The following is a 16,876-nucleotide window of genomic DNA, read 5'->3' on the forward strand; positions in this document are numbered from 1 at the left end:
GCTGTCATTGTAAATAATAATGTTCTTAATTGATTTGCCTAGTTAAATAAAGGTTCAATTAAAAAATATATTTTTCAAAGCTCCCAATAGGAACTTTGTATAGTTGGCTAAACATAGTTGTAAGGAGACCTGGCTTAAGAGACCTGGCTTACACTCCATGTCTAACTCTGTGTTGTTGTATGTGTCGAACTGCTTTGCTTTATCTTGGCCAGGTCGCAATTGTAAATGAGAACTTGTTCTCAACTTGCCTACCTGGTTAAACAAAGGTGAAATAAAAAAAAGAATAGAGTATTCATGCTGACAGACATGATAGGCTACATTGATTGATGGACCATGTCAAATTGGCTAGCTAGCTAATAACAGATCATGTCAATATGGCTAGTTTGGTATTTTTGGTATTTTATTAGGATCCCTATTAGCTGTTGCAAAAGCAGCAGCTACTCTTCCTGGGGTCCACACAAAACATAAAACATGAAACATAAGACAGAGTGGCATAATACAGAACGTCAATAGACAAGAACAGATCAAGGACAGAACTACATTTTTTTTTTTTTAAAGGCACACATAAATCAAATCAAATCAAATTTTATTTGTCACATACACATGGTTAGCAGATGTTAATGCGAGTGTAGCGAAATGCTTGTGCTTCTAGTTCCGACAATGCAGTAATAACCAACAAGTAATCTAACCTAACAATTCCACAACTACTACCTTATACACACAAGTGTAAAGGGATAAAGAATATGTACATAAAGATATATGAATGAGTGATGGTACAGAACGGCATAGGCAAGATGCAGTAGATGGTATAGAGTACAGTATATACATATGAGATGAGTAATGTAGGGTATGTAAACATAAAGTGGCATAGTTTAAAGTGGCTAGTGATACATGTATTACATAAAGATGGCAAGATGCAGTAGATGATATAGAGTACAGTATATACATATACATATGAGATAAGTAATGTAGGGTATGTAAACGTTATATTAAGTGGCATTGTTTAAAGTGGCTAGTGATACATTTTACATAAATTTCCATCAATTCCCATTATTAAAGTGGCTGGAGTTGAGTCAGTATGTTGGCAGCGGCCACTAAATGTTAGTGGTGGCTGTTTAACAGTCTGATGGCCTTGAGATAGAAGCTGTTTTTCAGTCTCTCGGTCCCTGCTTTGATGCACCTGTACTGACCTCGCCTTCTGGATGATAGCGGGGTGAACAGGCAGTGGCTATGTATCAACGCATACATACAAACTATCTATGTCAAATAGGGGAGAGGCGTTGTGTCGTAAGGTGTTGCTTTATCTTTAAAAAACAACAACAGTTTTGCTGTTTATTTGAGCAGTATGAGATGGAAGGAAGATACATGCAATTAGGGCTCTATATACTACTGTACGCTTTCTTGAATTTGTTCTGGATTTGGGGACTGTGAAAAGACCCCTGGTGGCATGTCTGGTGGGATAAGTCTGTGTGTAACAGCTGTGTAAGTTGACTATGCAAACAATTTGGTATTTTCAACACATTAATGTTTATTATAAAATGAAGAAGTGATGCAGTCAGTCTCTCCTCAACTCTTAGCCAAGAGAGACTGGCATGCATAGTATTTATAGTAGCCCTCTGATTACAATTAAGAGCAAAATGTGCCGCTCTGTTCTGGGCCAGCTGCAGCTTAACTAGTTCTTTCCTTGCAGCACTGTACCACACGACTGGACGATAATCAAGACTAGACAAAACAAGAGCCTGCATGTCTTGCTTTTTGGAGTGTGGTGTCAAAAAAGCAGAGCATCTCTTTATTACGGACAGACCTCTCCCCATCTTTACAACCATTGAATCTATATGTTTTGACCATGACAGTTTACAATCTAAGGTAACACCAAGTAATTTAGTCCCCTCAACTTGTTCAACAGCCACACCATTCATTACCATATTCAGCTGAGATTTAGCACGTAAGGAATGATTTGTACCAAATACAATGCTCTTAGTTTTAGAGATGTTCAGGACCAGTTTATTGCTGGACACCCATTCCAAAACAGACTGCAACTCTTTGTTAAGGGTTTCAGTGACTGATAAGTATATGGTTGAATCATCAGCATACATGGACACACATGCTTTGTTTAATGCCAGTGACAGGTCATTGGTAAAAATAGAAAAGAGTAGTGGGCCTATAGAGCTGCCCTGCGGTACACCACACTTTAGATGTTTCACATTAGAGAAGCTTCCATTAAAGAAAATTTGGGTTATGGTTAACAGGTTATGGTCAATAATATCATAGGCTGCACTGAAATCTAAGAGTACAGCTCCCACAATCTTCTTATTGTCAATCTCTTTGATAATAAGTTAATAAAGTAATTTTCAGGGGATAAACTAGAGGGCTAAATTTGCTTGCCATATATAGTGGTGATGACTGTAATACGGCTGACAACTTTACCAGGACGATAATTTGCAATGTCAAGCTCTTTCCAAAGCCTAATCTCTGATGTAGCAAGCTAAATGGCGCGTTGTTTGGATAGGCTACCCTCACGTATAGGCTACCCTCACTTATCTGAAAATACACGATCAATTGATGTTTACTGATTATGAAAAGGACCATGATGGAGCTAAATGTGGAATAATCGGAAATGGGTAGTTCTGACTATGATCTTCAAAAAGTGATGATTTTAAAACCAAATAGTTATAACATTTATTTAACAATCCCTTTATTGATAATGACCTATTATTTTATATATTTTACATGCGATAAGGCCACACAGAGGGCCAGTGATGGATATACTGCTTCTCCGAGACCAGGCCCAAATACCTGTCATTCGCGTTAAATAAAGACGGAAATACAGGGGGCGGAGATCGGCTGCTTTGTGAGAATTTGTTGGCGAGTGGGTAACCCGCCTCGACCATCCGTTCTATTGACCAATGTGCAATCACTGGAGAATAAACTGGATGATCTACATTCAAGACTATCCTACCAACGGGACATTAAAAACTGTAATATCTTATGTATCACCGAGTTGTGGCTGAACGACGACATGGACAATATACAGTTGGCTGGGTTTTCCGTGCATCGGCAGGAGAGAACAGCAACGTCTGGTAAGACGAGGGGTGGGGGTGTGTGTCTATTTGGCAATAACAGCTGGTGCACGATGTCAAATATTAAGGAAGTCTTGCTCGCCTGAGGTAGAGTGGTAAGATGTAGACCACACTGTCTACCAAGAGAGTTTTAATCTATAGTTTTCGTAGCCTTCTATTTACCACCACAAACCGATGTTGGCACTAAGACCGCACTCAATGAGCTGTATAAGGCCATAAGCAAACAAGGAAATGCTCATCCAGAAGCGGCGCGCCTAGTGGCTAGGGACTTTAATTTAGGCAAACTTAAATCTGATTTACCTCACTTCTACCAGCATGTCACATGTGCAACCAGAGGGTAAAAAAACTCTAGACCACCTTCATGCCATACACAGAGACGCATGCAAAGCTCTCACTCACCCTCCATTTGGCAAATCTGACCATATTTCTATCCTCCTGATTCCTGCTTACAAGCAAAAACGATGGCATTGAGGAGTATACCACCTCAGTAACCGGGTTCATCAATAAGTGCATCGACGACGTTGTCCCCACAGTGACCGTACATACATATCCCAAACAGAAGCCATGGATTTACAGGCAACATCCGCACCGAGCTAAAGGCTAGAGCTGCCACTTTCAAGGAGCGGGACACTAGTCTGGACGCTTAAAAGAAATCCCGCTATGCCCTGAGACGAACCATCAAACAGGCAAAGCATCAATACAGGACTAAGATTGAATCCCGCTACACCGGCTCTGATGCTTGTCCGATGTGGCAGGGCTTGCAAACTATTACGGACTACAAAGGTAAACCCAGCCGTGAGCTGCCCAGTGATGCGAGCCTACCAGACAACCTAAGTGCCTTTTATGCTCGCTTCGAGGCAAGCACCACTGAAGCATACATTAGAGCACCAGCTGTTCCGGACGACTGTGTGATCAAGCTCTCCGTATCCACTATGAGCAAGACCTTTAAACAGGTCAACGTTCACAAGACCAATTACAAGGACATAATCTCAGATCATGTACTCAACAAATCAAAATATATTCTTCAAAGTAGCTAACTTTTGCCTTGATGACAGCTTTGCACACTCTTGGTATTCTCTCAACCAGCTTCATGAGGTAGTCACCTGGAATGCATTTCAATTAACAGGTGTACCATGTTATGTTAATTTGTTGATTTCTTTCCTTCTTAATGCGTTTGAGCCAATCAGTTGTGACAAGTTAGGGGTGGTATACAGAAGATAGCCCTATTTGGTAAGTCCATATTATAGCAAGAACAAAATAAGCAAAGAGAAGCGACAGTACAGCATTACTTTAGGACATGAAGGTCAGTCAATGCGGACATTTTTTAAAGTTTCCAGTAATATACCCTCCCTTTGCAACCCTAGTTTTGTCTTTGAAGTTTCAAGCCTTTCTCACCTCTTACACCTAACTGGACCAAAACCATTTTCCAGTACTACATTCAAGCTGGGGAAAGTGGCTTTTATTTAATGTATTTCAATAGCATAGTGTTTCCTCCTTATAACATTTTTATTTCTTCTTCATTTCAGTTGCCCCAGCCATCCACGAGATGAAAAGCCATGGAGTCGGCCTGGGACGCACAGCTCTGCTGAGGTGTGAGGCTGCAGCTGTACCCACACCATCATTTGAGTGGTACAAGGGAGAGAAAAGGTTAGAGAAACAAATTGCTCTGCATCATTCGCCATGGAAATAAACGTTATTTGGGTTTATAGAGTTGGATGCACACTTGTTGCCAACCATTAGAACTCAAGTAGTTCCATTGGTCCGATCCATTATGCAATGAGGGTATAGCGTGTTCTGAAGCATCTTTGACTTCTTTACACATGACAAACATCACCATATAGTAAATGTGTTAACAATGTTTTAGTCTGGCACTAACTGTCTCTAGTCTGGCCCTGGAAAGTATAAATAATAAATAATCCAATAAGAAAAGTAATGTTGACTATGTCCTCACCTTGCATGCTAATTAAATGTTTGCCTAGCTCATCAATGAGCTAGAAACATTCTCAGCACATACATCAATCAGTGTAGATTCAAGTGGCTGTTCTTGAATTTAGAAACCAAATTATCATCATTTACCCATCATTTACCCACTCCTAGTGAGCACAATTTCAATCATCAGTTCACACTGTGCTAATTGTAATTATAGGGTGGATTCAATTTATTTAAATTGCTAAGGAGGCACATTGCCATGATTCTAGTGTTTACTTAATCCTAAACCTAGCTCTACGTTTGAGCCTTTTAACATGAAAAGTCATTTTTCTCGACACACTGGTAGTTATAAAGAGGTCTTCAAGACATTATGGATGTGTGCGCTACATTATGGTAGAGCATGGATGTTTCTATATGCTAGGCAGCACGCAGTGTTCCAGATGTCAAGTGCCACCACAGTACATTTAGCTGTGTGTGGATGTCACTATAGTATGAATGCAGTCATGCCGCTGGTTTGTCTGCATCGGAAATAATGAGACAGTTTTGACAGTCAAATCTTCCTTTTGAGGCTTCACTGTTCATGGTGTTGAAAGAGAAACGCGTTTTCTCTGACAGAGACAGCGATGCTTGTTTTGTGACATTCTGGAGGAGAAGCAAGCATGCTCCCAGACTCCCACCGAGATTATCAGTGAATGTTCAACTAACATTTGAGGAAATCGCAGTGGGAGAGAGAACAACAGATGCTCAGAGATTTGCTGGACATAAGGTCACACGTAGCGTTTCAACTCTGAGTGCCACTGTGAGCCAGTCAAAGTACGCAAGTGCACATACAGGAGGCCACTGCGCTTCCAAAATAGGAGTCGTCCCTGTCTTCTCCCTGGACATTTTCAATATTTTAGGTCATTTAATTTAAACAATGGCTAAATTGTAGATCATATTTTAGGTATCTCATCCTACCCCCTCAGATTGTTAATAGTATGCACCAGAAGAAGAAAAAAACTAAAGAAACTGATTAGAAAGGATTAATGGTGAACATGTCATGCAGTTATACATTGAATGCCAATAATAAGTGACATGCTTCTAGTTCACACTTACTCTTAGGTTATATCTCTATCACGCTGTGGCAGTCCTTTAAAACAACACTCAAAGACATAAGCCCAGCGAAAGGATAAATGGATGTATTGAAGAGGATGATGAACTACTGTAGCATGCTATTTGAGGTTGATAAATATTTTCTCCCTCCTTGACTCACCCCTTCCTACTTGACATTTTCAGAAAAGGAAAGCTTTATTTGTAGTCCGTTCTATTTCAGGATTAACAAGGGACAGGGGATTGACATCAAGAACCTCAGCTCCAGATCAGTCCTCACAGTGACCAACATGACAGAGGATCGCTATGGTAACTACACGTGTGTCGCTGCCAACATCCTGGGAAGGGCCAACGCCAGTGTGCCTCTCATCCGTAAGTAGCCTGGATATGTATATGTCATTGCTGACATGGGCCTTTTCTGTGGGGGCTCTTGCATTTTGAAACAGTGTGAAACATTGCTTGACCACTTCCTTTCTGCCGGTGCAGATATATTAATTCTGTCATTCATTTTTTGTGTATTTTTATATGTTAAAGGATATACGTGTGTATATGCTTGTGTGTGTGTGTGTCCACACACATCAAGCAAGCAGCAAGGAAGCAACAAGGAAAGAGAATATTTACTGTAAATCCATTTTTGATCAAGTAGATGATGTAGAAAATTCCATTTGATATGTTCAGCAATGAAATATTAGCCGGTATATTTCAATTATTCAATAGTTTGTGCAGCTCCCTCTAATAACAGTGTCCTTAACAGACCAAACCCTGCTCTACAGAAAGATACCCTTATAGGTGGTGAATGCCAAGGGAGTGTTTGAGTCTCCTGTTTGTGCATGCACAAAGAGCCACATCAAAGGCTGTGTGAGATCCTCAAATGGAGGGATCTTAATGTGACGACGCTGCCGAGGCCTCAAAGGCAGACTGAGTGGCAACAGGGCCCCAAAATAGACAGCCAGGCAGCTTCCTGTGTTCCCTCAGACCTGTGCTTCTCTCTCCCTCTCTCTCGCTCGCGCTTTCGCCCTCTCTCTCTGATAAACACTAATGGAAGAGAGGCCAAGCAATCCCTGCAGCACGACTCAAAACCCGCACATAAACACACACAACAAACCAAGGACTGAATTTGCCGTGGGTGATTTTAAATTGCTATCCTAGTAACAGTCGATAGGTATTGATGAGGTGGAGGAGGGGAGAAATTAATATTTAATCAAGAAGTGCCCATTGGGGTAAATTTAATGTGGCAATAATGACAGTAGGGGTTCGTGTGTTTGGGGAAAAACTTGTGAAATTGTGGGCTGTTGCATTGGGCCATCTTTTGCTCGTCCATCGTTCCTGTTTCTTTCTTTGGGTACATTCTCTGTTTTGTTTGGTTCTTTTAGTCACACCCAAGGGTTGAAACTTTACACATCAACTTATAACCCTATCAATTTGAAACTTAAATGATATAATAATGTACATTGCTCAAATACAGACCTTAACCTCAAAAACTGCAGCTATATACACCTTGGTGAATTAAGGCAGGATGCATAGTACTTTTAAGTGCAAAGAGAACATGAAAAAGGTGTTAACCTGCACCAGTCTTCCTCAGTGTATTTTCAATGACAGATGGTTTGGTTGTGTTGGGAAAGAGGGGTGAGTATCAACATCTGAGCTTTGGGCTTGTATGTCGTTTTGTGTCTTGCACACAAATTGTTTCACTGATTTCTATCTAGTCGGTGGGAGTTGTGGGTTTGTTATGTCCCAACTGTGCTGTTAAAGCGGTTGAGTTCGTTTGTCCAAGTCTTTGTCAGAACGTGTGGGTTCTTTGTTTCCCTGGAGTGTTCATTTAGTCAGGGTCTCTGCTGCAAAGAGTTGTGAGCCTCCCTGGCATTTTAGACACTCAAGCTTTCGACAGGGTACTCACCACGCTGATACATCGTATCCAATATCCACTCTATTCAACTTTTTTTTAAACTCAAGACCGTCTTTCAGAATGCCTGTCTTATATTATACACCATGCACTGCTGCATCACGCTCTCGTGTATATAGTCTCCATAAAAAAAAAGAGCTGTGTGTTTCATGTCACACAAGTGAACTTTTACAAAATCATGCACAGATTTATTCCCCCTTTCCCCCAACAATTCAGAGGACTCCTCTAGCTTAATTGGTCAAGCGATTATTCCCTGCCCACCTCGGCTTAGCTCTGGAGGAGCTTTGCCGTCTACCCCCAACCTTCCTCCTACTGCTATTGGCCAAAAGGAGAAGAAACACACAGTAACGCCTTCTCCAGAGCCATGTTGATCCAGGGTTCCACTAGCTGGTGGGCTAATAACTGCCTAGTTTGTTTTTCATGCTTATCAATCACCGCCCGGGTTTGTGTCGTCTCTCCATGTCTCCTTGTCTGTTATTGTTGTTGTTGTCATTGTTATTAGTGTTGTTGTTCGCAGTCACCGTGACCACACCTCAGTCATTGAGTATAAAGGGCCAAAAACTTGTACCAAATCGTGGTGGATATGATAGGAGTTTATGCCTACAAATAATGTCATATAAAGTGCCTTCAGAAACTACTCATACCCCTTGACTTGTTCCAAATTGTGTTCTGTTACAGCCTGAATTTAAAATTGATTCAATAATTTTCCACACAATGCCTCATAATGACAAAGTGAAAATTTGTTTTTAGACATTTCTGCTTATTTATTGCAGAAATATGTATACTGATTTTACTGAGATACAGTTCATATAAGGAAATCAGTCAATTGAAATTAATTCATTAGGCCCTAATCTATGGATTTCACATGACTGGGCAGGGGCACAGCCATGGGTGGGCCTGGGAGGGCATAGGCCGACCCACTTGGGAGCCAGGCCACCCACTGGGGAGGCAGGCCCAGCCAATCAGAATTTTCCCCACGAAAGGGTTTTATTACAGACATAAAAGCTCCTCAGTTTCATCAGCTGTCCAGGTGGCTGGTCTCAGACGATCCCGCAGGTGAAGAAGCTGGATGTGGAGGTCCTGGGCTGGCGTGGTTACACTCGGTCTGTGGTTGTGAGGCCGGTTGGACGTACTACCAACGACATTGGAGGCGGCTTATGGTAGAGAAATGAACATTACATTTTTTGGAAACAGCTCTGGTGGACATTTCTGCAGTCAGCATGCCAATTCCACACTCCCTAAACATTTGAGACATCTGTGGCATTGTGTTGTGTGATTAAACGGCACATTTTAGAGTGGCCTTTTATTGTCCCCAGCACAAGGTGCATATGTGTAATGATCATGATGTTTAATCAGCTTCTTGATATGCTACACCTGTCAGGTGGATGGATAATCTTGGAAAAGGAGAAATGCTCATTAACAGTGATGTAAACACATTTGTGAACAAAATTTGAGAAACATAAGATTTTTGTGCATATGGAAAATATCTGGGATCTTTTATTTCAGCTCATGAAACATGGGGCCAACAATTTACATGTTGCGTTTATATTATTGTTCTGTTTACATACATCATTTACATACAGTACATGGTCAAAAGTATGTGGACACATGCTTGTTGAACATCTCATTCCAAATCATGGGCATTAATATGGAGTTGGTCCCCCTTTGCTGCTATAACAGCCTTCACTCTTCTGGGATGGCTTTCCACTAGATGTTGGAACATTGCTGCTGGGACTTGCTTCCATTCAGCCACAAGAGCATTAGTGAGGTCAGGCACTGATGTTGGGAGATTAGTTCTGGCTCGCAGTCGGCATTCCAATTCATCCCAAAGAGTTGGGGTCAGGGCTCTGTGCAGGCCAGTCAAGTTCTTCCACACAACAAATATTATGGCTGAACTCAAATGTGCTGGATGATAAAATAGCTGTATTTATGGGGATAGAATGATAGTCAAAGATATACATATATATATTTTTTAAGTAAAAATTAAACATAATAAAAAGTAAGTTTGAATGACACTGAGGGGCAATGTTTTTACAACTAATGCCGGTTTGCCTGAGGCTGATGCCTTGTAGGTGTTTGTACACATGCATATACACACACTCTCATTCAAATAAACGCATACAAGAACACACACATACATGTAATAGTGCCAGACATGCACACAAACTTATACAGTTGGCATTATGTGGATATATTGAAGCAATATTTCAAGACATCAGTCAGGAAGTTAAAGCTTGGTCGCAAATGGTTCTTCCATATGGACAATGATCCCAAGCATACTTCCAAAGTTGTGGCAAAATGGCTTAAGGACAACAAAGTCAAGGTTTTGGAGTGGCCATCATAAAGCCCTGACCTCAATCCTATAGGAAATTTGTGAGCAGAACTGAAAAAGTGTGTGCGAGCAAGGAGGCCTACAAAAATGACTCAGTTACACCAGCTCTGTCAGGAGGAATGGGCCAAAATTCACCCAACTTATTTTGGGAAGCTTGTGGAAGGCTACCGAAAACATTTGACCCAAGTTAAACAATTTAAAGGCAATGCTACCAAATACTAATTGAGTGTATGTAAACTTCTGACCCACTGGGAATGTGATGAAAGAAATAAAAGCTGAAATAATTCATTCTCTCTACTATTATTCTTACATTTCATGTGCTTAAAATAAAGTGGTGATCCTAACTGACCTAAGACAGGGAATTTTCACTATGATTAAATGTCAGGAATTGTGAAAAACTGAGGTTAAATGTATTTGGCTAAGTGTATGTAAACTTCCGACTTCAACTGTGTGTGTATATATATATATAATTGTTTTGTTTTTGTTTTTGCATTGTTTACTGTTTTCTTCTGTCTTTTTCTTTTTTCTCTTTAGTTCATTCTCTTGGTTGTTGGTGCATTGGGGTGTTCTTTGGGTTGTGGAATGGAATTATTAAAATGTTTCTTCTTGAGGGGGACTGTGGGAGGGGTCTCGAATGGTTGAGGGACAGCTTTTGGGGAACTGTGGGTGGATCTTGGAGGGTTCACGTTCACGTTTTTTGGCCTGGTGGCAGATCTTACAAGCATGCCCTTGAGCAGGGCATTGGCCCTGGATGCTTCTGTGTGTCGCTCTGATTGGGAGTCTGTTGAATGACTGGTAAGATGTAGTTCTTGAGCGGCTTCACTGCAAGTATATTGTATGTTTCGGATATTCAATAAAAAATACAATACATTTTTTTTAAAATAACAAAATAAAAAAGAATTATACAAAATTCTACCACACAGATCTCAACATTTCTGTATGGACCTCGCTTTGTGCACGGGGGTATTGTCATGTTGAAACAGGAAAGGGCCTTCCCCAAACTGTTACCACAAAGTTGGAATGACAGAATCGTCTAGAATGTCATTGTATGCTGTAGCGTTAAGATTTCCCTTCACTGGAACTAAGGGGCCTAGCCCGAACCATGTAAAACAGCCCCAGACCATTATTCCTCCTCCACCAAACTTTACAGTTGGCGCTATGCATTGGGCAGGTAGCGTTCTCCTGGCTTCTGCCAAACCCAGATTTGTCCGTCGGACTGTGAAGCGTGAGTCATCATTCCAGAGATGGAATGATCCAATGCTAGTGAGCTTTACACAACTCCATCCGACGCTTGGCATTGTGCATGGTGATATTAGGCTTGTGTGCGGCTGCTCGGCAATGGAAACCCATTTCATGAAGCTCCCGACAAACATTTATTGTACTGACGTTGCTTCCAGAGGCAGTTTGGAACTTAGTAGTGAGTGTTGCAACCGAGGACAGACGCACTTCAGCACTCCGCGGACCCATTCTGTGAGCGTGTGTGGCCTACCACTTCGTAGCTGAGCCGTTGTTGCTCCTAGACGTTTTCACTTCACAATAACAGCACTTACAGTTGACCAGGGAAGCTCTAGCAGGGCTAAAATTGGACAAACTGACTTATTGGAAAGCTGGCATCCTATGACGGTGCCACGTTGAAAGTCACTGAGCTCTTCAGTAAGGCCACTCTACTGCCAATGTTTGTCTATGGAGATTGCATTGCTGTGTGCTCGATTTTATAAACCTGTCAGCAACCGGTGTGGCCGAAATAGCCGAATCCACTAATTTGAATGGGTGTCCACATACTTTTTTATATATAGTGTAAGTTTTCACATCCCTGAGTCAATACATGTAAGAATCACCTTTAGCAGTGATTACACCTGTGAGTGTTTTGGGGGTTAAGTCTCTAAGAGCTTTGCTCACCTGGATTTTACAATATTTGCTAATTATTATTAAAAATATTATTCAAGCTCTGTCATGTCTTGCCATAGATTTTCAAGCTGATTTAAGTCAAAACTGTAACTAGGCAACTCCAGTGTTTATTTGGCCTTGTGCTTTAGGTTATTGCCCTGCTGAAAGATGAATTTGTCTCCCAGTGTCAGTTGGAAAGCTGACTGAACCAGAGTTTTGCCTGTACTTAGCTTTATTGCGTTTCTTTTTATCCTAACAAACAACCCAGTCCTTGCCGATAACACGCATACCCATAACATGATGCAACCACCACCATGCTTGAAAATATGAAGAGTGGTACTCAGTGAGTTAGGAAGGACGACTAGCTCACTGAGTAGGAAGGACGCCTGTATCTTTGTAGTGACTGTGGATATTTATACACCATCCAAAGTGCAATTAATAACTTCACCAAGCCCTATTCATTGCACTTTGTAGTGACTATTGGTATTTATACACCATTCAAAGATACAGGCATCCTTCCTAACTCATTTGCCGGAGAGGAAGGAAAACATTCAGAGATTTCACCATGAGGCCAATGGTGATTTTAAAACAGTCACAGAGTTTAATGGCTTTAAACAATGCCCTAAAGAAAATGTAACTGATTGAGAAATAGGTTTACTTATTTGGTTTGCTCCACTTCCAAATGTTAAACCATTTCAGTAGAGAGAGGGCATTGCTTTCTTTAATTGGCTAATATCTCACTTCCTTTATAAATGTTTTGGCCATTTTAACCCCCATTTTAACCCCCAACTTTACACCACTCTGGTTGTGTTCATGGTCCAGATTCCCTTTGGAGTAGAACATGGGACTGGAGACTGAGGAAGAGGCTGGAAATGCAGATAGCCGTCTTTGGATGACTGAGCCCCGTTGGAACCCCCACATAAGATGATATGCATGCTAAGCAGCATTAACAAGGAGGCGAATAACAAATGATGTGGTTCATAAATAAATAAAATATTAACACCTGCTGCCATATCATTAAAGAGGAAAAACAGTTAAGATAGCTTCGAGAAATATTCACGCAATGAATGTGGCTGTGCATGAAAGACAGATGATGTAATCGTGGCGTGGCAGCCCATGTTGGGCTCAGTCGGAATTGCAATTTAGTAAATTGGTGATTTTTTTCATCATTATCATGACCTTAGTTTTGATTCGATAATCAACCTTCAGCCAAAGCTGAACAAGTCTATTTAAAGATATTCATTTGTTATTCTAAGAACCACTCTACGAACACAAAGCAAATCGCATACAACTCCCCACTAAATGAATCTGGGCAGCTCTGAATTGTGTGAATGTTACTCATTTTCTGCCGTCATTGTTCTGTGAAGACAAGAGGATGTTTTATTACAGTGTACGATGAAATACCCCGCTGCATAATGTGTTTTGTCTCGCAAGTGAGTACTGTATAGAGGTCACTCAGCATACACAAGAATGCGTTTTGATGGGATATATTGTGTGAATGTGAGAATGTAGCTAACTCCCAACCTCATTGAGGATATAGGAGGGAGATTGCATGTCAAAGGATATCATACTTTGCAGTAATGGAAGAATGTCTGAGAGAGCTGAGAATGGGAGATGATTCACTAGTGGATTCGTGCTCAAGTATTAATCAGATAGTGCTGCTGCTTGAAAAAAGCCTGTCCTCAGATATCCACTACTGCACTAGTTACCCCAAAATAAATTTTAAAAAATCACTGGTTCCCACCAATATAGTCAGAAAAAGAGTATCATTGTAAATGTAATATATGACTCTTTACACATATTCAAATGTAAAGCATATCGGATTTTTAATTTCTGTTAGAAATCCTAATGGTGTCTTCTTTAGGAGCCCTTCTAGTTCAGATACTTGGAAAACTAGCAAGGAGGCTAAGGCCTGAAAAAGTTGAATGAGCAATTGGTGTCTCTCCATTTGCCCTGAAATCGAAATGTATATATTGAGTACCCATGTAACTGGATTAAAATGGAAAGTGTAAGTAGGGTCAGCACTACTCTTGGATGTCCTAGATAGCATTGCCCGCTTTGTAAGTAGAAATAAAATAAAGTGGCAGTCTTTTTTTACGTACATTACCAGTCAAACATTTGGACACACCTACTCATTCAAGGAGTTTTCTTTATTTGGACTATTTTTAACATTGTAGAATAATACTGAAGTCATCAAAACTATGAAACAATACATATGGAATCATGTAGTAACCAAAAAGGTGTTAAACAAATCACAATATAATCTTGAGAGAATGCCAAGAGGGTGCAAATCTGTCATCAAGGCAAAGGGTGGCTACTTTCAAGAATCTCAAATATAAAATATATTTTGATTTGTTTAACACTTTTTTGGTTACTACTTGATTCCATATGTGTTATTTCATAGAATAATAGTGAAGACATCAAAACTATGTTGAAAATAGTAAAAATAAAGAAAAACCCTTGAATGAGTAGGTGTGTCCAAGCTTTTGACTAGTACTGTATATGAAGGCAGCGTAACCACAATAATGGCTGCCTGAGTTTCCTCTCCCCTGTGGAAGTTTCTGGGGGAGTTCATGTCTGCATTTTGGGATGATGGCGAGGGCTACATTTTACTTTCTTTCAGCACAACATACAGTAATCTTGTTTGTCACCTCCCACCAAATTCTATCTGACGAAGCAACCATCTAACTTAATGATCCATATGTATAAAGGTGTTTTCACATACAGTCCTCTTTAACCCTATCAGTCCTGAGACTCCAGCAAACATCAGCTTTTCATTTATCTGACTTTAATTTATCTGCATGTCCATCCCTTTATATAGCCTCACAATTAAGTATTATACCCCACAAAAATTCAGCACAACCAGGGATACAAGTAGAATACAAATCTGATATTAACAGTTGCATTCATGAGTTATATTGACAAATCTCAACAACAAACAAAAGGTCAGCCAAAACAAAAACCTGATCAAAAATGATTTTACACTACAGTTCAAAAATCTGGAGCATCAGCATTTGTGGGTTCAATTACAGGCTCAAAATGGCCAGAAACAAAGATCTTTGTTCTGAAACCTGTCAGTTTATTCTTGTTCTGAGAAATGAAGGCTATTCCATGCGAGAAATTGCCAAGAAACTGAAGATCTCATACAACGCTGTGTACTACTTCACAAGTCCTCAACTGGCAGCTTCATTAAATAGTATCCGCAAAACACCAGTCTCAACTTCAACAGTGAAGAGGCGACTCCGGGATGCTGGCCTTTTAGGCAGAGTTGCAAAGAAAAAGCCAGACTGGCCAATAAAAAGAAAAGATTAAGATGGGCAAAAGAACACAGACACTGGACAGAGGAACTCTGCCTAGAAGGCCAGCATCCCGGAGTTCATTTCACTTCACCAATTTGGACTATTTTGTCCATGTTATTACATTAAATCTAAATAAAAATATATTTAAATTACAGGTTGTAATGCAACAAAATAGGAAAAACACCAAGGGGGATGAATACTTTTGCAAGGCACTGTATGTAGATATTCCATGAAAAATCTATATGGATAAAATAGTCAGTTACAACACTGTATTTTCTGATGAATTTGATGTTATTTTAATGTAAAAAAAATTAGATTTTCTTTTAAAAACAAGGACATTTCTCAGTGACCACAAACTTTTGAACAAAAGTTTGGTCCCTTTCAGACAATTTTTGTGTACACAGTGAGGTTCACTTATTTTTTGGGGAGCAGTTTGAACTCCAAAGGAACTCAGACTCCTCGAAAGAGCCCCCGAAGCTAACGGAACTGAGGCCATCTCGAGAGGTGGTATGAGTTCGGTTCGCTTCCCTTTTTAAGGGCAAGTTGAACAAAAGAACTCCCCAGGTTCGCTTGTCATTATTTCCACACCACACACTAGACTACTGCAACTCCGTTTCCCATGACCCCTCACATTGGTGCCACAAAAGACAGAAGATGATGATGTGTGAGATCGTGGAAAAAACGTGTGCTGTTTCTGGATATTGATTAGCAATGCATAGAAATTCCAAAATATGTGTGGAGTTTTGTACTGACACAATGTTTAGATTATTTGTTTGCAATATGTGATCTATAGGCTGAGAGCTTCCTAAGCTGTTTTTTGGGGGGCTTGAATAGTGTGAGAAGACAACATATTTGGTGAGAATCACAACATAGGTTACACATTTAAGGTCTTTGCTATCTGGGATCCTTGGGACGTACCAACTCTGAAGTTACCCCATTGAAGTTGACATTTAAAATGGTAAGGGTTAAGGTTAGTTAAGGGTTGAGGTAAGTGTAGGGGTTAAGGTTAGGGACATCCCAAGAATCCACAATAGCACTAATCAAAACATCTATGTTACGTCTTTTTATTATAGATTTTTTTTAAATGTAACCTTTATTTAACTAGGCAAGTCAGTTAAGAACAAATTCTTATTTACAATGACAGTCTACCCCAGCCAAACCCGGACAACGCTGGGCCAATTATGCGCCGCCCTATGGGGCAGTAGCCTACATTAGGTGTACAATTTTCAATTACAGCATTATTTAATCTGCATTATAAACTGGGTGGTTCAAGCCCTGTATGCTGGTTGATTGAAATCTGTGGGATATCAGACTATATATCATGGATATGACAAAAACATTTATTTTTACTGTTCTA

The 16,876-nt window shown here is 40.3% G+C and overlaps 1 protein-coding gene across 3 annotated transcripts in view; it reads left to right on the top strand.

Annotated features, from left to right (window-relative positions):
• negr1 (neuronal growth regulator 1) overlaps window positions 1-16,876 on the top strand; it is a 394,158-nt gene that overhangs the window by 275,157 nt on the left and 102,125 nt on the right. For all 3 annotated transcript variants that reach the window (XM_071344522.1, XM_071344523.1, XM_071344524.1), the window contains exons 5-6: window positions 4,607-4,727; window positions 6,322-6,470. In XM_071344522.1, the coding sequence (XP_071200623.1) occupies window positions 4,607-4,727; window positions 6,322-6,470 (270 nt within the window). The remainder of the gene's footprint in view (window positions 1-4,606; window positions 4,728-6,321; window positions 6,471-16,876) is intronic.

The sequence above is a fragment of the Salvelinus alpinus genome, chromosome 16, assembly GCF_045679555.1.
Source record: "Salvelinus alpinus chromosome 16, SLU_Salpinus.1, whole genome shotgun sequence".
Classification (NCBI taxonomy): Eukaryota; Metazoa; Chordata; class Actinopteri; order Salmoniformes; family Salmonidae; genus Salvelinus; species Salvelinus alpinus.